This window comes from Epinephelus moara, chromosome 1 (genome assembly GCF_006386435.1).
Source record: "Epinephelus moara isolate mb chromosome 1, YSFRI_EMoa_1.0, whole genome shotgun sequence".
NCBI classification, from domain to species: Eukaryota; Metazoa; Chordata; class Actinopteri; order Perciformes; family Serranidae; genus Epinephelus; species Epinephelus moara.
In genome coordinates, this window is record NC_065506.1 from 39,347,314 (window position 1) to 39,367,627 (window position 20,314).

Below are 20,314 nucleotides of genomic sequence, written 5' to 3' on the forward strand. Positions count from 1 at the left end.
CCCCAAATAAGTCATGTAAAACAAAACTGGCAAAGAGCATAGCAATACTGGGGAAGACAAGATACATACTGGATCATAAATCACTGCACATTCTGTATTCTTCACTTGTATTACCATATCTGAATTATTGTGTGGAAGTTTGGGGTAACACGTACAAAAGCAACTTACAACCATTATTCATACTGCAAAAAAGAGCAATCAGGATAGTGCACACTGTGGGATATAGGGAGCATACGAACACACTGTTTTTAAAATCACATGCATTGAAATTCTGGGATCTATTCAAATTTAAAACTGCACAAAATATGTTTAAAGCAAGAACAAATTCACTTCCGGGCAATATTCAGAAAATGTTTTGTGACAGGGAGGGAGGTTATAGTTTAAGAGGAAAATTTAATTTAAAAAAACATTGTGTTCGTTCAAAAAGGAAACATATGTGTATTTCAGTTGGTGGGGTGGATCTGTGGAATGGGTTAGGTGGTGGGTTGAAGCAAAGCACAAATATAAATCAATTTAAAAATCAAAACAAAAAAGAAATCTTGGGGAGTTATATGGTTGAGGAGGGGTTGTGTTAAGGGATGATTTTGTTTGTTTGTTAAATTATTATTTTTTATTAGTATTTTTTTTTAAAAACACTGGGTGGATATTAGGGTTGTAAATAATTTGATAAATGTGTATATATTTAATTTGGGTTGTAAATAAATTGGGGATAGTTGTTTGTATGTTTATATTTGGTTGTAAATTGATTTATGAAGCTGTTTAATTTATTAATAGATAAGTAAGAAAGGGGTAGGGTCATAGAAGTTTTACTTCTACTTGCTCCTTTTCGGACACTTCTTTTTTGTTTGCATTCTGTTTTCTGTCTTTAAATTTTATTTTTTTTATGTTCGAAATAAAATAAATTCTTTCATTCATTCAAGTCCAGTTGCCTACGATATGACACTCATGTCAGCGACGTGTTGTTGACGACCTTGCAAATAAGCTCGCCTTGGCTCTATTTTTTGTGGGGACTTGTAAACCTGCAACCTATTTTCAGAGCACCAGCAGGCTTGATCAGGGCTCGATAGACTCTCTGAATGTTGTTGTTGCTCATAGTATATCTTGACAATTTTCAGTGCTCTATCCTCCACAGTTTGCTTACTTGCTGTACGTTAGGAAGAGGTTTTAAGGTTGCCATTCTGCCTGTAACATTAGATCGAGTGATGTCTGACTGAAAAGGTTTAAGCATTATTTTCAGCTGCACAGATCTGTCAGTATCAGTTTTGCTGTGTGGATCTGTGCAGGTATTTATAGATAGCAGTGACATCACACCATCCTGTTCAAAAATGTACACCTTTAATATCAAATGGGGTCAATTCATGCTTCTATTGATTATATATATGTTTCCCTTTTACAAAGCAAAAAGAGAAAAAAAAGCATTTACTGTATGTGCTGAATGAAAACTGACGTCCTGCTCAGGCTCTTGACCCCTTGTGCCCCTCCCTGCTTCAAACTGTGAATGCTGAGGTTCTAGTTTTTCATAGGACAGGTCTTGGGTTTTACTCGTCTAGATCACCTTCCAGAGGCTCTCCCCTCTCTGCCCCTTACTTCATCATTTCTGCTGAGGAAGATACTCCATTTTCTGCCGGTCCCTTCCTCCATCCATCTCATTTCCCCACTAGCTGCTCTTGCAGGGCTGGAGCATAAACAGAGCAACAGGGCCGCAGATAGCATCTACAGATGTGCCGCCAACATCCCCAGATAAGAACCAGCAGCAGCATGCCCCTTTCTAGCAAACAATAGAGCTCCCACTGAAATGTGTGGTGGGAAGATGGAGAGGAAGAGGGGAGGGGTGGAAACTGAATGAATGCGACTCGGAGAGTAGTGCAGGGAACGGGGAAGAGACGGCACAGTGGCGGAGAGGAGGCTGAAAAATTGGATGGATGGTGGTGTGAGGAGGGAGTGAAGGGGAGAGAGGTGAATATGGAGAGGTTATCCTGTAAGCTCGTATCTATGTGTCCATCAACAGCAGGACAGGGGTCTGTTTGGCTCCTTTATCTGGATGGCCTGTTGAGCTACTGGAAGGTGGAGGGGCCCTTCATTCCAGAGGAGGGGGGCGTAGCTCGGGGCCTTAAGGAAACAAGCACTTGATGAAAGATGTGAGGACGGGCCAGTGATAGCTGCTCTTTACGGCACCTGTGTTGGCTCTGATTGACATCTCCCTCGTAATACCACACGTGACTGCTCTGACATTGGAGGCGCGGCTCTGTTGAGCTTCTCTCCGCATCCTCTCTTACCTCTCACCTCCTCCTCCCCTCTTCTGTCTGATAAGGGAGCGAGGGAAAGGGGGGAGGTGAGACAGAAAGAGCAAAAGGATGTACCGCCGTAGTGCCAACACATTTATCTGCGCTTGGTAATGGGAGCAGCCACTGCCACGGTCTCCAATGGCAACGACCTCTGCAGAAGGTTAGCCTCAAAATGGGCCACGAATGAGCTAAATTCCTGTTGATAAAATAAGACACCTTAACATGATTAAGGGCCCTGATGCGATCAGTATTGTTTCAGATAAGACTCAATTACCTGTAATGAAAAAGGGCTCGTTTCTTCTTGATTCTGCGGGGAGTTCACTTGGCTGCAGGTCTCACTGTGAACAGGTGAAACACACATGGGAAGCAGAAGAGACATGTGATACCCTGGAAGGCAAGATGAAACGATAACATGCTGACTCACAGGATTAGTCCAAGTGGACACACGGTCACATCAGCGTCCTCACAGGTGCCACAGAGACGTGCATACAACTCATCCTAACGTACAAACATTCCACTAGAGCTGATTAGTGCTGATTGTAGCCAAACAATTAGTAAGTTAATTGATTAGATGATAGGCAGAAATTTAATCAGTGATTGTTTTGATAACGGAGCAAAACAAAAAACAGAAAAACACTTTCTGGTTCCAGCTTTTCACATGTGATGATTTGCTGCTTTTCATCGACTTACGTAATAGTGAAATGAATATCTTTGGGTTTTTCAATTCAAAGTTCTCACCTTGAGCGCTTGAAAACTGGAATGGGAATTTTTCACAATTTTATAACTTTACACCAAAAAGATTATTGGTGATTTAAGAAGGTATTTTGCAGTTTAATTCATAATTAAATAACCATTATTTGCAGCCTTACATTACAGTTACTTTAATAAATTGAAAAATCTCTTTTTTTAAAAGGAAAAATCTGCAAGGCCGTTCACAGTGACATCTCAAAAGCTGACGATAACCTTTGCTGTGAGGGTGCGGTTTCTGGCCGGGTGGCTCGTAATGAGTGTTGACAGTTTTTGTCAGAAAATCAAACATCTTGCATTTCATTGTGAGCTTGTTATAGCAGGCACGTATATGCGTGATGGTTGTGGTTTGACTGAAGTTAGTTTTCATAGTGGGCAAACAGTGGAATTACAATTTCTGGGTCTGTTGTGATGCCATTTGGCCAAAGAAAGACTCCCATAGAGTAACATTATGAAAGAGAGGTCTGTAAATCAGTGGACAATCACAACCCTTGCAGAATGACTTGCTTCACTATCTGCTTTTGATCCATTTGTTACGATAACATTTCGAAAATCTAGAAGAGCTGCACAATTAAATCTTTTCACCCCCCTGTTCAAGTAAGCGCTCCACTAACCTGAACGGGGGTGAAAAGACTTTAATATTTTGAGTGCTAACTTGAATGGGGCTAAGGTAAAGCCTAACCATATTTGTATATTTGGCCAGATATTTAATACTATTGTTCTAAAACTGGGCCCAGTGAGTGGCCCTTACCCAGGAACCCACTGGTTGTCTTTTTGTTACTGGTTGTGAATCATTTAACTTGTGGTTAATGTAGTTAGTGTTACTGTTATTTGAAGCACTCTCTGACACAAGAATTTTCTATGGCATAAAAAAAGTTCTATTGAATTGAATTGAATTAAATAATTTTATACCTGGGAAGTCAAACTTTTTGGCCTCATGCGTCACTGACCGACTTTCATAGGAATGAATGTGGCGCCACCTCGAACGCTGTACCCAGTTCTCTTTATACATCCATACAGTAACTATCCACATCAGTACACATGACTATGTAAGGCAAGACTGGACTTTGTGTCATGGACTTGATGAAGCACTGTATTGTATCGTTATTTGTCAAGTATTGCATATGCTGAATCAGACAAACCCCACATTGAGTACAGACATTCCTCTCTGGGTATTGAATCCACAAGCAGTTTCTCAACTGATATTGTACAGTATCTGTGTGTCTCAATGAAGACTTGTGACTTGACTTGTCAGCTGTGTGCCTCGATTTGAACTGAGACTTGAAGGCAAAAACCTGAGGAGACTTCAGTTTGTGTGACCCATAAATATTACAAAAATGTGATATTGTGTGTAGTTGTGGAGCTCTGTCAAACTGTCTTGAATAATTAATAATATAACCAGGATGTGCACGATGTCTCCATAACCTCGTGCACACTTTGAGTTACAGCTGCTGGCACATTGATAAAATGGAGAAACTGTAAATGCAGATGACAGAAATGTACCGTTCATGATGAAATGAGTCTACAGACAAGTAGCTCAACAGTTTTCCATCCTCTGCAGCATATCACCTGATTTCCTGCCTGCAGCCGTGAAATTAATTAACAGATATAACCTGTTTTAAACACGATGTTGAAGGTGACGACAGCCAAGTGAGGAACTTGTGAGTAAAATCATTTTCATTTTGGTTTCACAGGAGAAACGAACAGCAGTCTCATGGGTGAAAGTCCAGAGTTTGTTTGACCCATCCACCTCCACTCTTGCTCAAACACTATGGACATTATCGCTTTTAATACCACGGCAGTTGCTTGGTTCTTAAAAAAGCAGCCGCCCTGTGCATCTCATACCGCTGCTAAAGGGTGCTTCTGCGTGGCAGTGTCTGACACCAAGGGCCACTGACCAAGTGTCGATATTTGATGAGTTGGGAATGTGACTGGTTTTGATTTAGTCGCCTGATATTACTTCCTGTCCTATAAATCTGTGCTCTGATGACATTTGAAATTAAAGCCATGTGTTTGGGTCATTGGATTAGTCGTGTGGATTCAGCATCACTGTGCTCCGTTTTACACTATAAAAATACTCATTCACTGTAAAACCATTTGAAGGATGTCTCAACATAAAGACTCAAAGACGTGAAACTTGACCTGGATTTAATTTAAAGCTGTAACAAAGGATGTTTTCCATATCGCCCAGTGCTGATAATTGCAGATTAACTGTCTCGTTGTATTTGAATCAACCACAGTGAAAATGCTTTAATACATCACTACTACACATACAGTGGATGGTTGACATATTTAAAACATACATATAGTTTGATTTGCCACAGGAAGGGGTTTGAAACAAACGTTTCAGAGAACGAGATCTGGATTTCCTTCTCATTGATGTTCCCATGGCAACAACTGACCCGGCCCTGTCATGTGTCCTTCTCCATCCTTCACCATCCATGAGCCTCTCCTCTGTCTGTTCCCACAACAGGCAATCAGGATCTGTCAGGGTGCCAACTGTGCTCCATCCTGACGTGTCGTTTCCCATCAAGACACGATTGATTGTGTCTGATTTCATCATAGGCTTTTCACTAACATATGCAAGTAGGATAGAAATTCAGCAATCAAATAAGCAACTTATCACGCCTGTGACACGCACAATGGAGAGGCAGGTTACCGCCATGTGTTCGGAGCAGATCTTTTACAGTGACTGTCTTATAAAGTGCATGTTATATCGCCTGTCTTGCCGAGTGCTGTTGTAAAAACAAAGCAAGAAATCGCTTCTGTGAAGACTGAGAGATGTAGTAATCAGGCGGAGGTGACTTCTCCTCGCCTCAGTTGTACTCTAAACAGCAGCTGCGCCCCGGGGCCCATCCGCTGATAGTCATAAATGTTTAGAAGGGCGTTCTTTGCTCAACATCTGGTCTGAACCCAGAGTGGCTTAGCAGTTAAAAATATCCCTCCCCTGGCTAAGAGCTGTCAGAGATGTTAAGCCCCGCAGAGTTAGCTTAACATATTTAAAGGTGTCTGTCGGCTGTGGGTCACTGCCCTGAATACACTACTACTACTACTACTACTACTACTACTACTACTACTACAGTAGGCTTCTGTCTGCATCTTTTTTACATCAATGAAATGATTTTGTTATTCTGACTGCCTTCTGCCACCAGTGTCTTGAGAAGTGAAGAAGATCTGTCTGAAAGATGGAGAGTCAGTCGTGGAGATGGGCAACCTTTTATCCACCACATATCTAACCAAAAGCTTCATTAGCTCTTTGTCCCTTGTTGCCTGCTGTCCATGATTACAACAGCCATCCTCATGGCCCAGGAGGGCTCACCTTCAGTGGGGTGTATTTCCAAGAGCTTCACATTGTTTTGCTGTTGCAGTTGGGCTTTCAGGTTTCTGGTTGTGTTTTTCACAGTGGAAAGAGTCTTCCGTGAAGTGTAATCTAAACAAAAGACAAAGATCCTTGTGTGCACAGTTGCACTCAGGAATGTTACCGTTAGCCGTAGAGACTTGAAGGTTTAACGCCACCTCAGAGGAGGACAGAGTTTGTTTGTTGTGTTATTTAGGTGAAGCTGAGAATGAGGTTCATTTGTCTTTTAAATGTCCTGTATGAGAAGACATAAGCAATGTACTTTTCAGTAAGATGACGAAAATAGATCAGAGGATGTGATTCAATGTAGAATTTCAAATCAGTCTGAATGGGACAGCAAAAGTCAGGTTGTAACGTAACGTTTTAACGTAATACTGAACTTTTATTAGGAATTTGTTACTGGAAAGAGTTACTGGAAAAAGTAGTATTATTAATGTAACACATTACTGGTAACATTGCTGCCCAGCACTGGTCTTAAGGTTGTCATGTTGAAGTTTTTACACTGGACAATAAGCTGTTGTGTCATTCTGCGACACCAGTTGTCTTCTAAGGGTTTTACTGCAGACACACGCTGGTTACAAGGTCAGGATGCGCTCTTTCTGTCATCTCCTGCGCCCGAGAGCCATTTTTACAGCCCAGTAGATAAAATAAGAACCCCTGTCTGAGGCTGACTCCTGTGGAACGCCACCCATCCATCTTCCGCCTGTCCTTCTGATGTGTGCACACAGCACGAGCATTTATGTGTCAGGGAGTGTGTGTACGCTTTTGTGGTCACCATTGTTCTGCACACATATCATAGGGTTCAAAAGCACTGATTCCTTCTCACGTCACGTCCCTCCGCTGATTGTTCATTACATGTTTCAGTGTGCCAAAGGGTTATTGGAGTAGGCAGCTCTATTTTTAGCTGAGTCGTAAACTGGTGTCATTGTTACCCGTTTATGTTAACAGACAGCTGTTTGGATCAGATGGAAACTGAACATATTTGATGCATGAAGATTTATACAAGTTTTATGGTCCGACATCATTTCTGTTATGGCAGTCAGTCACTCCCAGTCTCCCCTCCCTGTTGTTGAAAAAGACAAATATGTTGTGATGACACAGCCAGACTGTGCATTTCATCATTTCCTCAGTATGTCAGGCTTGTCAGGCTTCATGCATGATGAAGTGCCTCAGTGACTTCTTTATTAGATTCCAACACAGAGTCATTAATTAATCCTGTTTTCATTCTTGTCAATCTTGCGAGACCTCCCACCTGTCAGCCCGCGACAGGATGAAGGTTGCTGTTGCTTTTTACTGCGCAGAACATCAGCAAACATGTTTTCCCAAACTGACAAGACCTTCAAAGTTCCTGTTTCCTTCATTTCTCTCGACTTTGTTTAGTATGAAAGCAGTAAACTCTTGTTTTCTTTTCCTCCCAGTGTACAGATTTAAACTTGCAAGTTTCTATGTATTTTTAGATGAACACCCACAGTCTTTCTCATAAACTGGTGGCTGTGCATCTATTATATCTTTCCCCATTATGCCGTATATTTAAACATTGAGGTTTCCTTTGTGAAATGCTTCAGTCAGCCCCATTTTTGACCACATCCCATATTTGTATTAAACTACAAAAAAGGCAAAAGCAAACTCCCTCTTGGCGTCAGATTTGAAGAATTCATGCTGTGGTTTTCATGCAACATGCAAAGCCACTTAAGAACATAACTAAAGCACCACCCCTCAAAGCTAAATTTCACAAGGATCTAGGCTGCGTTATAGAGATAGAGTAATCTTTTTTTGGTTGTGCCATAACCCCTGAAGGGCCTTTATTAAGAGCGATATCAGGGGTTGAACAATGTTGTCTGCATGTTGTTTGGAGGGAATGCGTCTGAGTGGGTTTTGCATTACGACGCAATTAAAGTTTCATAACAATAGAACAGAGGAGAAAAATGAGCATTCGTCTCAGAGAGCAGACATCTTATGCAACTGATTGTTTACTGCCCGTCAGCGTCCGTGGTGATGCCTTCGCTCATACATACCAACTTGAGTGTGTTAATGTATTAATAATCACACATAACCAATGCCTCACCAATGGGAGATTTATTTTCTGGCGCTAAACCCGCAGTGCTTTCTCAGAAACCCAGAAGGATTCACCTCGCTGACTTTTTAATCCAATCTTAAAAGTAAAATGTAAACCCTGAAATTGGATGCATTACGCTCAAATTGGATGCGTAACACTCAAATAAGTGCTATGTCTAGTTTTTATTTAAAGCTTTAATCTGGCATTAGAAAAAAAAAACAGGAGAAAATAACACATTAAATCCCTACAAGTTTTACAGAAGTCTAAATCTAAACATTTTTCTGTATTTTAAAATTACACATTCTCTGTTGCTTGATATCAGACAGAGTTGTCAACTCAGTAGACTCCGTTTCCATCTTCAGTCTGACACTGCGTCCACTATAAAGGGGGATTTATACTTGTGTGGGTAGCCTACGCACATGGCCTACGCCATTTTGAGCATTTATACTTGTGCGGTGGTGTGTCTGTGTCACTCTGCAATTACACCTCCAAAACACTAATTGGCAGCGGAGGTTTCTGTGAAGTGCTGTTAAGTTTAGTTGATTTAAAACACACCAAAAACACACTTTAAACATTGCGAAATAGTGCCAAAAACATAAAGAAACAAAACACAAGTGCACAAATCGGCTTCACTATAACTCGCAGCATTCACAGACAAACACTTGTCTTTATCTGGACACATTTTCCCCACAAATACAACATGCTAATGTTTTTAGCACAAGCCTATGGCATTTTACATTGAATTAATTAGCCTAGTGGCTAGCGGACTTTTCCTCTACTGATATGAAGCCAGGGACAACAGCAACATTTAACAAAGGTAATGTTACAAAAGTTGTCTCCATTACAGCTCACGAGGTTCACTGACAAAACAACTGTCTTATACTGAACACGTTTTCCAAACAAATACAACATGCTTCAGAAAACATAAAGAATAAGAGAAAGCAAGAAAATGCAGCTGATACTGGTTTATCAAACCTGCAGAAAATAAGTCAAGAAACTGTTACAAGTAGTCAGAATTCGATAAATTAATATTTTTTACTTTAATACCTTGTAAGAGTTTCCCTGCGTGTTTGACTGACTGGAGTTTTGTTGAATTTTTACATTTGAAATCCTCTCAAAGTGCCAAATATCAAAAAGATGTGAACACTTTTTTGTTTTACTGTAAGACTGTAACCTTACTGTAAGCACGCTGGCTGAATAGATGATTTGCTGTAATGAAGGAAGCCCTTAGAAATATTCTCCCCTGAAGCTCTGAAGCCTTCAATTAGGGAATTAATTATCACTTACACTGCAGCTGGCCTTAAAGCGAGCACGAACAGAAAGAGGCACTGAACTGAATAAAGCACATATTGTACATATTGTGCAGGAGGATTTTCTCAAAGCCAATACATCTAATAGACATCATTGTCTTTTTTTTGTAGTCTGCTTGATTACCCTGCCACTCCCACATTCACCCTCAGTCTCACTGCCATTGATTGGATGTCTTCACACTCTGTCTAATTTGCTCTTCATCCAGGGTTGGATCTAACACCTCACTGTCTGAGATTGGTCTTTTTTGGCTCAGCAGACGTGATTTGGCTCTGCCTGGTGCTGTGAAATTCATAAAACAATAGGATTGTGGTTGTTCTGTCTTTGTGTGCGTGGCATGCAAAACTGTAATGGATGTGTTGATAGGAGAGGGTAGTGTTGACGGGGAAGGCGGGGCGAGTGAAGGTGTCGTTATTGTGCTTTAAAGGAAAACTCTCCTCCCTGTGGACGGTCATACACTAGTAAATATCAATTTGTAACAGTCAGTGCATTCTATGAATTATTCTGTCATGAAGGGCTTTAATTTACTTTTTTAGTGTACCCACTTTCCTTCAATCTGACTTGTGTACTTCAATTCCAGGTATTGATTTCCCCACATTTTCCAGAATGACTTTCACCATCCCCCAGAGGATGGGCGTGAACTTGTTGAATTGAGAGAGGGAGAAAGAGAAAGAAGTGGTGGAAATAATAGCGTGATAAGAATGAGAGTCCCAGTTGTGGCTGTGTTGCATTCTGGTCCACTGATTCTGTTATCAGTGTAGAAATTGGGATCTCTGCTTCTTTTGTGATGTATTTCTTCCCTCTGATTGTTCATGATTGCGAAATGTCAGATCTGGAGAGAATACGCTGCTCTCTGACTCGAAGGGACTGACACCAAAGCCAAACATTTACTTCTGATCTCCTAATCTTGTGCTACCGAGCTCCACTGTAGATGTGCAAGATAAAGCTACAATACATCTCCTTTACTGGTCTTTATGTGTTCGGTGTTGCATTTAAGTTCAACTGTATTTCAAATTATTGATCGTTGTGCCAGCAGGGGGCATTAGCTGCCACAGCTGGAAAACAGCTGGTGAGTTCAGTTGAGAACAAGGGAACCACTTTGTTCAACACTGAGTGAGCTGCAACATACATTGTGTAGCAAGTATCCCATAATGCCTGTAGGCTGGACTCATCAGCATGTGTTTCCGTCTCTGTTACTGAAATTGATTTTGACAACATTAACATTAAGTTTGGTGTATTTTGCAATTCGTGTTTTTGAATGCCGATTTGATCGTTCCAATAAAACTGCTGTTGTGCTACACAGTTTTTAAGTGGTTATCTCGTTAAGCATTAGGGATTGTAGAGATTGTGTTTTACGGTGTAAAGATTTGTGCATTTGAAGAATTACCATATAGACTTGTTCCTTGTCCTCAGGCATTACATTTTTTGTTGTTGTTGTTTCAGAGATAAATGTGAACTGATTTGGACTGTTACAATATGCATGGATTTTATTATCATGCCTCTGAATCGTAATCTAGTCAGAGTTGGTCGAAGTGCATATATCAGTACAAGTTTACAGGGTGTCTGCAGGTCCTTTAAAAGTTTTAAAATGTTTTAAATTTATTCATTTTTTTAAAATATTAGGCTGTAAAAATCATTGAATAGTCTGACATTTGAAATTGTGAGGTCTTGAGCCCGATAACAAGCGCTTTAGCAGCTGGAGGCGTCTTTTTATAATAGTTTTCATGAGAATGAAGGTCTTTGCCCGTAGATTTTTGCGTTGTGATGCCCCTCACATTCCTGCACTCTAGGCTCCTGCCGTTTTTGCAGGAGCGCTCTGAACTCCTTGGAGGATCCGAGAGGCAGGTCTTCTGTGGTAGTCAGGACAATAAGTTTACAGTTGGTAAACAATGGAGGAGAAACTGGTGGTAGCGGTTGCTGGATACTCAGAGCTATACGGCCCGACAATAGACAGCAGGTTGTCAAACTGCCCCCGAATCATCCTAAAATATGCCTGGAAACGTCCATCATGTAGGAGAAGCTCCTGTAAAGAGATGCATTTCCTAGTATTGAACACTAGGGGCATGCTTCGTACACTGTATGTAAATTCTAACACAAAACAAAACTCTGCTGAAATGAGACGTTAAGTTTGGGTAAAAATTATCTTGAAAAGGTCTTAAAAAGCATTCAGTTTAAGTGTTGCTAAATAAATGAATAAATAAAGCTTGATTAAGTATTTACATATGTTGTATTAATACATTTAACTATGCTGAAAAAACAGTTTATGCAAAATATACCAGTGTTATTGGCCCTGACTGGTCGATTAGAGTAATTTCCATCTATTAGGAAGTAGAGTATTAAAGCTTAAAATAAAAAGCAGCTGCCTCAAGTTAGATCTTATCTGTTGGTATAAACTGTTACAGTCTAAATAAAAAATATGAGCATGCTCGGATACATAACCTGTCTCCACGTTTTTGATTACTGGATTTTTATTTTTTTTTACATTCCCAATTTTCACAGTGGAAAATGAGTTATTTCATGTTGCCAGTCCAAACACAGCTCTTTGTCAGGCTGGAGCCATATATGGAGGCATGGCCTTGTGGGCAGCTCCAAAATATGAGCCAGTTTCCAGTTTTTTTTCCCCTTTAATTACTTTAACTGACTGCTTGAAAATATGTAACATAGAGCACAGTTGTATTTTCGATCCAAGGTGAAAGGCAGCCACTCTCCAGCCAGTTACTAATTCAGTTGAATCTAGAGGAAGATCCTTAAAGCCCTCTGCATATTCCATTAAGCTGCTCATTGTTATTCTATACCTGGTTTTAATTAAGAATAGTAGAAACCCAACTGTGTGATTTAAGTGTATGTGCATGTGATGTTGCTCTGAGGCGGGGCAGACACGCCTGCTCGTACAGTAGCTCTCTGCGGCGCAGTTCTTTTCTGCTAATCTCCATCTGATGATGGACACATTCATTCATTCATTAGCATTCATATGATTATGAGCTCTGCTGGCAGAGCCGAGCAGATATTGTAGGTTTTGGTGTATCTAAGGGACCACCCTGCACAGAGGAGGCATTTGGTGCCACCACTGGGTTAACTGCTTTATTTTCTAGGGAAATATTGTTTGGAGGCACAATAAGATCAGCAGTCACATTTTGCTCTCATTTATGCGGCTTGAAATGAACAAAGAAACTGCTTTTCGATTAGCATAAAACTCCTGTGTTTTGACCACTGAGACATTATTTCTCCCTTGCAATCATTTGGCCTCATCACACTCTTGTAATAAGTGTTGAGATTGGCAGTACAGCACTTCTGTTCAATAGATGGTGCTGAGCAAGGGTGTGGAAAATGAAGCTCCCATCCAGTCGATTTAAATGGAGAATTGTGATTAATTGGAATCGATAGTGTTAGCATCGACACTCGCCGCTTCCCATCTCTGCAACGCCCCGCCTTGACCCATACTTAATGTGCTTATGTACACTTTAGCTCGTCCACACGTGCATGAACTCACACATACATACCCGAGTCATCATATGGTGAATGCACTTCATTAACGCTGGCTACATCTTAAGTCACGCCTGTGTGAGTTAGGATCCCCACATACACTCACTGGCACCACAAACACACACACAGCAGACTGATGAAGTCAGCCTGGAGAGATGTGATGAGGCTGGAGGAACAAAGGATTAGTCGATTGAGAGTTGGAAGCACAGCAGAGTCATTGCGGACTGAGTGCTCACAACTGTCTGAACTCAAGTTGTGAGATGGGCGATGTTTTCTCTCCTCTTTGAAAATGTTGGATCTTTGTGGAACCATAAATTTTTGTCATGTCTGTGGATGACTTTTCAGGACTCTCTCCTGTGTCCTCTTTGGGCCAAATGTCAAGTCTCAAGCTCTTACACAAAGTCATGGTTATATCTGTAACTATTAGATGTGCATTAACTCAGGGCATGGTCTTCAACCTCGACTTTTGAAATGTCATTCCTCTGTGGGCCGAAGCACTGCCTAAAGTTAAAGATTTCAGTTGAAGAAATACTGCCTTCACAGTGAACGAAGAATCCAAAAAAGGGAAATACTCTTTGCGTATCGAAGTAAACGGGGGCCGCGTTTAACAACAGCAAAACTGTATCAAAACATCCATTTACAATCTCATTCTCATGCAGGCCGAGTAGCATGCCTGGACACACGTGTACATTGGAGTCCCACTTAAACAGAGTTCATACGCACGCACATGGTCTGGCTCGCTTTGGGCTTAGGCGGAAGTGTTTTATATTGTAATGTTTTAGCAAAATGGATGTGTTTGGGAAGTACTGAGCAAACAACTGGATAAACGAGACTTTGATTACACTGCAAAAGTTGTGTGAGAGTTTGTAAAAGCATGTTTTGATAAAGTTTTGCTTTTGTTAAACGTGGACACCGTTTACCGAAATTCATTATGAATTTTTCCTCTTTTTTGGATTCTCCCTTCACAGTTAGGGCATACGAGAAAAACAATGTTTTCTTCATGAACTCAATGTAACATGTAGCGAGTAACTGATATACAGATGTAGCCTGGAAATCCAGACTCAAATCCAGACTCAAATCTAGAAAGATTTTGAGTCTGGCCCTCACTGATACACCCTTCCTACCCAAGGGGTGGCACTAACTGAGTCATATTAAATGCTGCCGCACGCAATTGGATAGCACGATAGCCAGTCAGAGCAAAAAACAAGGTGACATATTCATTGCACTAAGCCCCATTGGTTTGACGACCAGTGGGGCTAACTGATATATTATGCTTTTGCTGTATCCCGTCGGCAAAACAGCAAAAACATCCTTCCTGGAAACGAAGGCTTCTAGGGCAGTCTTCTGTTCATCTCTCAAGAAAAAAGATAAGTGTAGTTGGCTTAGCGTTTTGCCGCCCAGAGCCCACCTCTGTCAGATAGACTGATCTGATTGGTCCGATGGCTACCAGCCATCACATATTGTCCACTTTGGGAATTTTGTAAAGTTCATTAATGTCACTCAGTAGCACAAATACATACTATCATGACAAGCAAAATAAAAAGGGTGCCAAGAAACCTATCTACTGAAGCTGAGGAAAACATAAACACAGTTCTGTACTCACTGTAGTAACTTGGAACACTCTAAAAAAAGACCCTCAAAATGACCATATTTATATCAGTGAGTCATGCTGTGTTACCTTGATTTTGTGAAGAAAGTTTTGTTTTTCTTGCATGCCTCCACTGTGAGCGTAGAATCCAAAAAGGCCAACATTCTTCATGAACTGAAGTCATTGGGGACCGCGTTTAACAGCAGCAAAACTATATCAAAACATGCTATAACAAACTCTCACACACCTTGTGCAGTATCATCCAAGTCTCATTTATCCAGTTGTATACTCAGTACCTCCCAAACACATGCATTTTACATGTTACATTGAGTTCATGAAGAAAATGTTTTTCTCGTATGCCTCAACTGTGAATGGAGAATCCAAAAAAGACGACAGCTCTTAATGAATTTCGGTAAATGGGGTCCACGTTTGACAACAGCAAAACTATATCAAAATATGCTTTACAAATTCGCACACAACTCTTGCAGTATAATCCAAGTCTCATTTATCCAGTTGTATGCTCAGTACTTCCCAAACACATTCGTTTTTTTTGCTAAAAAACCTTAGAATTGCAGTCTGGCTTTCAAATGAGCAAACCTAAGCACATCTTTCAGTTCATTTTTAAATAGTAAGGTTTTAGCCAAAATGCATTTCAATCAGGAGAGACTCGTTCTGAGAGAAAAGAATATTTCTTTACATGTGCATGTAAGTATGAGAAATGTGAGAAGTCTTTGGTGATTCGACCCCAGCTGAGGATCTGGATGTAAAGAGGAATGATGAGCTGGTCCTGGCCTCTGGATAAGGTGACTGGAGGTGAGTGGGGTGGAGGAGGGCGCTATGATTCAGCCTAAAATGACAGCTGACAGGAGCAGAGAGGAGAACAGATTGAAGGTTTGGCAGCAGCAACATGAATGGCTGAAGGAGATCGTGGCAAAGTTTGATCGGCTAACGGAGAGGGAACACCCACAGTCAGCTGATGGGTGTAAGTGGTGAGTGGTGGGAAGTGTCCCTGATTGAGCTTAGGCTGAGCCTCATGTGTTTCGAAAATACAGAGCATACGACAGGATGACAGACTTGGATTATACTGCAGGAGTTGTGCGAGAGTTAGTAAATGGATGTTTTGACATAGTTCTGCTATTGTTAGATGTGGTTCCCAGTCAATCAATAAATCAACATGTTGCTGTTTTCTGTGGAGGCATGCGAGAAAAACAAAGGTTTCTCAACAAATTCAAGGGAACACGGCATGACTAAATACCAGAAACGGTCAATTTATGGTGCATTATTCCTTCATTACAGTGCAAATACAAAACCTAACCGATAAATTCATGGTCATGTTGTTGACATCATCAGGATAATGAAATTGATGAGCATAACTGGAAAGATAAAAGACCATCTGTGAGCATTTATTAGCTCACAATTGAAAGTGCAAAAGAACATGACATTCAGATTCAGTGAATTCATTATTACAGTAATCACTATCATCATGTAACCACCATTTTATCCTCTTGACTGCAGTGACACAACCTGCAATGATCTCATCTTTTTTTCTTAATAAATCATTGAAAGCCTGATATATACTGCATCCAAGAATTCACCCTAACACTTGCTAGACTGATTACTAGCGCTGCACTACAGCTGCTAATCATAAAAAGTATTTGATTCAGTGGGGAGCTTCAGTGGCTCTAATCTGAATGATTCAGCTGAGGCGCTTTTTCGCACTCTGGCGTGATTATACAGTAGGTGATTGGCAGCTTTGATACAAAACTATCAGTGCTGGGATCGGCTAAGCCCATATTAGCTGAACTATTGTGCGGAGATATATTCTGAGACGCTGTGCGCGTCGGCCCCGGCCAGACGAGAATGTGTAGCTGTTGGGGCCTTATCTTGGAGTGTGATTTACCCTGGAGCCACTCTTGGCAGGGGATTTGAAGAGCTGTCTGTAGGTGAGAGAGGGCAGAGATGACAAATCATCACTCAGCAAGCCGTCAGCATCACTTCCTGCGTGAGAGCACAGTCAGAGCGGGCGAGCATGCATTCATAAATAGATAAACACTGAAACCAGCCTCTTTGTTTCAACCTCTGTCACACATTTTTTTATCCACTCATTTCTCTCTCTCTCTCTCTCTCACACACACACACACACTCACACACACACACACACACACACACACACATACACACACATTACCAAGGAGACATTCACAGTTAGCCCAAAAACTCAAGAGGCCCTCGGTGGTGAGAACACAACATGATATTCTTTTTGTTGCAGACGGAGTGGCCTTCCGACTTTTTTTTTTTTAAAACCAACTCTTCCCTCCTCACTAATAAACCCAAGAATACCATTTGCAGTTCACACATTGTAAGTTGTTTTTAATTGAAGCCATTGTTTGCAATTGTTTCGAACGCGGCCCGCGAGTGTTGGTTTCAGATCAATGGTTTCAAACGCAGGAAATAATTATTTTGCGTTGAGATGAAAGTCGGGGTACAGCAGCACAAACAGCCTGTGGATCCAGCCTTTTTTAATTAGTGCTGTGTGTCTTCTGCTCTGCGTGGCAAATTAACATCCACCATTGAGGATAAGTGATTGTGCTACGTAACTGTGTGTGGGTGGCTGTATGTGTGTGTGTGCATTAGGAGTTGTGTGTGCAAGAGGTCGGGGCTGGGTGGGGGCGGGGGTTGTATGTTTTGGCCTTTTCCGCTCAGAATCTGTCCTGAATATGGATTGCAAGATGTCACATCCAATATTCTGTTATGTTTTCCAGCTCCAAAGATTAGACCAAATATACATCTTGTCATAGTTTAAAACAGATACTGGGAGTTTTTACGACTTCCCGAGCTGCTGTGTCAAAGGTCCGAGATCAGTCTGTTTGTTTTTCCAGCCTGCCTCGGAAAAATTATGGCTTTATTTTGGATGTTTTGAGAATAAATATAGTTGAAAGTTTAACTGCATAAATTTTTAAACAGGCGTACCAGCATATTTTCTCAAAGTCAAATGCCAGACTCTCACCGCTCACAAAACGAGGATGAGAAAACACATTTTTGGGGTCTTTTAAATGTTTTAATGTACATCTGTGGAAGAATGTTTCACCTCTATTTCTTCCACATCGGAAATGTCACAAATATTTTGTTATTCTGAGTGAGTGAGTACTTGTTTTACATCCTTGTCTCATCTTTGTCTTTCAGGGATGCCCAGGTTCGCCAGCCAGCCATCGGCGGCCAATGTGCATCTAGGTAGCAGCCAGGTGATGGCGTGTGAGGTCAACTCGGATGTGGTGCCCTTCACCCGGTGGGAGAAAGACCGCCTGCCGCTGGAGCTGAGCACCAGGCTGGTGCAGCTGCCCAGCGGAGCCCTGGTGATCAGCAACGCATCGGAGGCAGACGCAGGGCTTTACCGCTGTCTGGTGGAAAATGTGGGGTCGTCCAAGTCCAGCGACGAGGCGCAGCTCCAAGTACTGCCAGGTAATTTGAGGAAATTAAGTTTCGACAGACAGCGAAATGAAATGTTGTTATTAAAAATACAGATCAGTGAGCTTTTCTCACTAGACGTACAACCCTGATTCCAAAAAAGTAGGGCTGCTGTGTACAACATAAATAAACAGAATGCAATGAGTTGCAAATCCTTCTCGACATACAGTGGTAAAATAAATATTCAACATATGAAATTTTTTCCATAACACATTTTTCCAGTGCAGCTATTCACATGAAATTTAGACCAGTTATTAGTTTTAACCCAATAACACTGACAGAGAACCTGTTACATTTCAATACATCAAAATTATGCACAAAAAAAGGAAGGAAACATGAAAGGCACGTTGAACATGCTAAGTGAAGTTTATTTAATACTTGGAGAAGCCTTTGTTTTCAATACCAACTTCAAAACACTTCCTGTATAAAGAAACTGATGTCTCACAGTGGTCGGGTGGGATTTTGGGGCCGTTCTTCCACAGTCTTTAAATCTTGAAGATTTTGGAGGGCCTGCTTGTAAATCTTAAGGAAGAAATTTCACTTTTAAAACTTCAACAGTTAGAGTCCTCAGATCCCAAACACTTACTCAAGGCCTTTCCTAAACCACCTCCTACACCTTCTTCCTACACACTTTCATTCTGTTTCCGCATTTACATCATAGACTGCAAAAATAATGGGTGTTGCCAGCGTGACAGCACCCATTGGTATGTAGATTCGCGTTTTGAAGCCTCAAGTTAAGCATTCAAGTTGTTGCCATCTAACTTTTTGGAGCCAGAAGTGACCATATTTGGACGAGAGGCTAGCGCTGTGAAGGAGCGAGGTGTGGATCTGACTGAGAAGCAGAGGACACTATCTGCGGACAGCCTGTCACTCAAAGCAGCCCGTCCTTAGTTATGCGTAACTTTAAGCCTTAATAAAACGTAAATAGGTTAGTTGTATAAAAATTAACCCCCATACAGTTTCATAAAGGGTGAAATTAGCTATAGAGAACAAATCTATTTTTGTACCAGGCTGTAAAGTTGGGCATTTTAACATGGGGGTCTATGGGGATTGACTGGAGTCTGGAGCCAGCCTCAAGTGGCCGTTCAAGGAACTGCAGCTTTTGGCACTTCCTTGTTGGCTTCATTTTTCAGCCCCTAACATCGCAGCTTGGTTCACGCAGAGGGTCAGCCACATTTAGTGCCATCCCAAACCACCCAGTGGGGAAGTGGGTTATAATATCCCCCAACAACAAGCCTGTATCGATGCAGACTTACTGACCAAGTGCAATGGCGTATTGTGTTCGTCATGGAAGACGATCTGTTCACCCTGACAAACATTAACTGCTCAACTGAGATAGACATTAATATTATCGTTTAGATGTTAACATCTTAAATGTTACATGGTGTTTAGGATCAAATATACCCTTCTCTAGTCTCTAGAAAACGGTACTCATGTTCATTTTATTGTAAAGTGTTGTATTTTTACAGGAGCTGTTACAAAAATAAGCAGCTTATAAACATCTGCTTATAAAAGAAAGTGAATGCCACCAAAGAAACTTGGGACTAAGTTTTACTTCTGTTTAATTTAATGATTTATTCAGTTATTTCTTTCTCGTAATGACAAAAAGATAATATGCAGAAATTCTGGTAAACAATAAGAGCGCATACAGATGAAATATAGGTTCAACAAATACATATGAAAAATGTAAAATGGGATTAAGCTTTATTTTCCTCCGTGGTTACAAAGAGTTACGACAGAGTGAAGTTTGTCCCAAAGCTTGCTGCTGTATTTATCCTCTACACCTTGACGAAGGGTGCTTCATTCAGCTGTGAAGGTGACTACAAACAGAGTTACGTTCAGCAACAAAATGTGAGAGGGTAGAGTCCGGTTTGGAACGTGTTGTTAAAAGAAAAGGTGATGCAACACAGTGGTAAACAGGCCCCTGCCCCAACTTTTTTTTTTTTTTTTGAATGTGCTGCAGGCATCAAATTCAGAACAGGTGTATATTTACAGAAAACAATGAAGTTTATTGGTGTGAATAT

General features: G+C 41.0%; 1 protein-coding gene across 13 annotated transcripts in view; it reads left to right on the top strand.

The window, feature by feature from the left end:
• Positions 1-20,314, top strand: part of neo1a (neogenin 1a) — a 254,047-nt gene that overhangs the window by 114,230 nt on the left and 119,503 nt on the right. For all 13 annotated transcript variants that reach the window (XM_050068070.1, XM_050068757.1, XM_050068925.1 and 10 more), the window contains exon 3: positions 18,009-18,284. In XM_050068070.1, the coding sequence (XP_049924027.1) occupies positions 18,009-18,284 (276 nt within the window). The remainder of the gene's footprint in view (positions 1-18,008; positions 18,285-20,314) is intronic.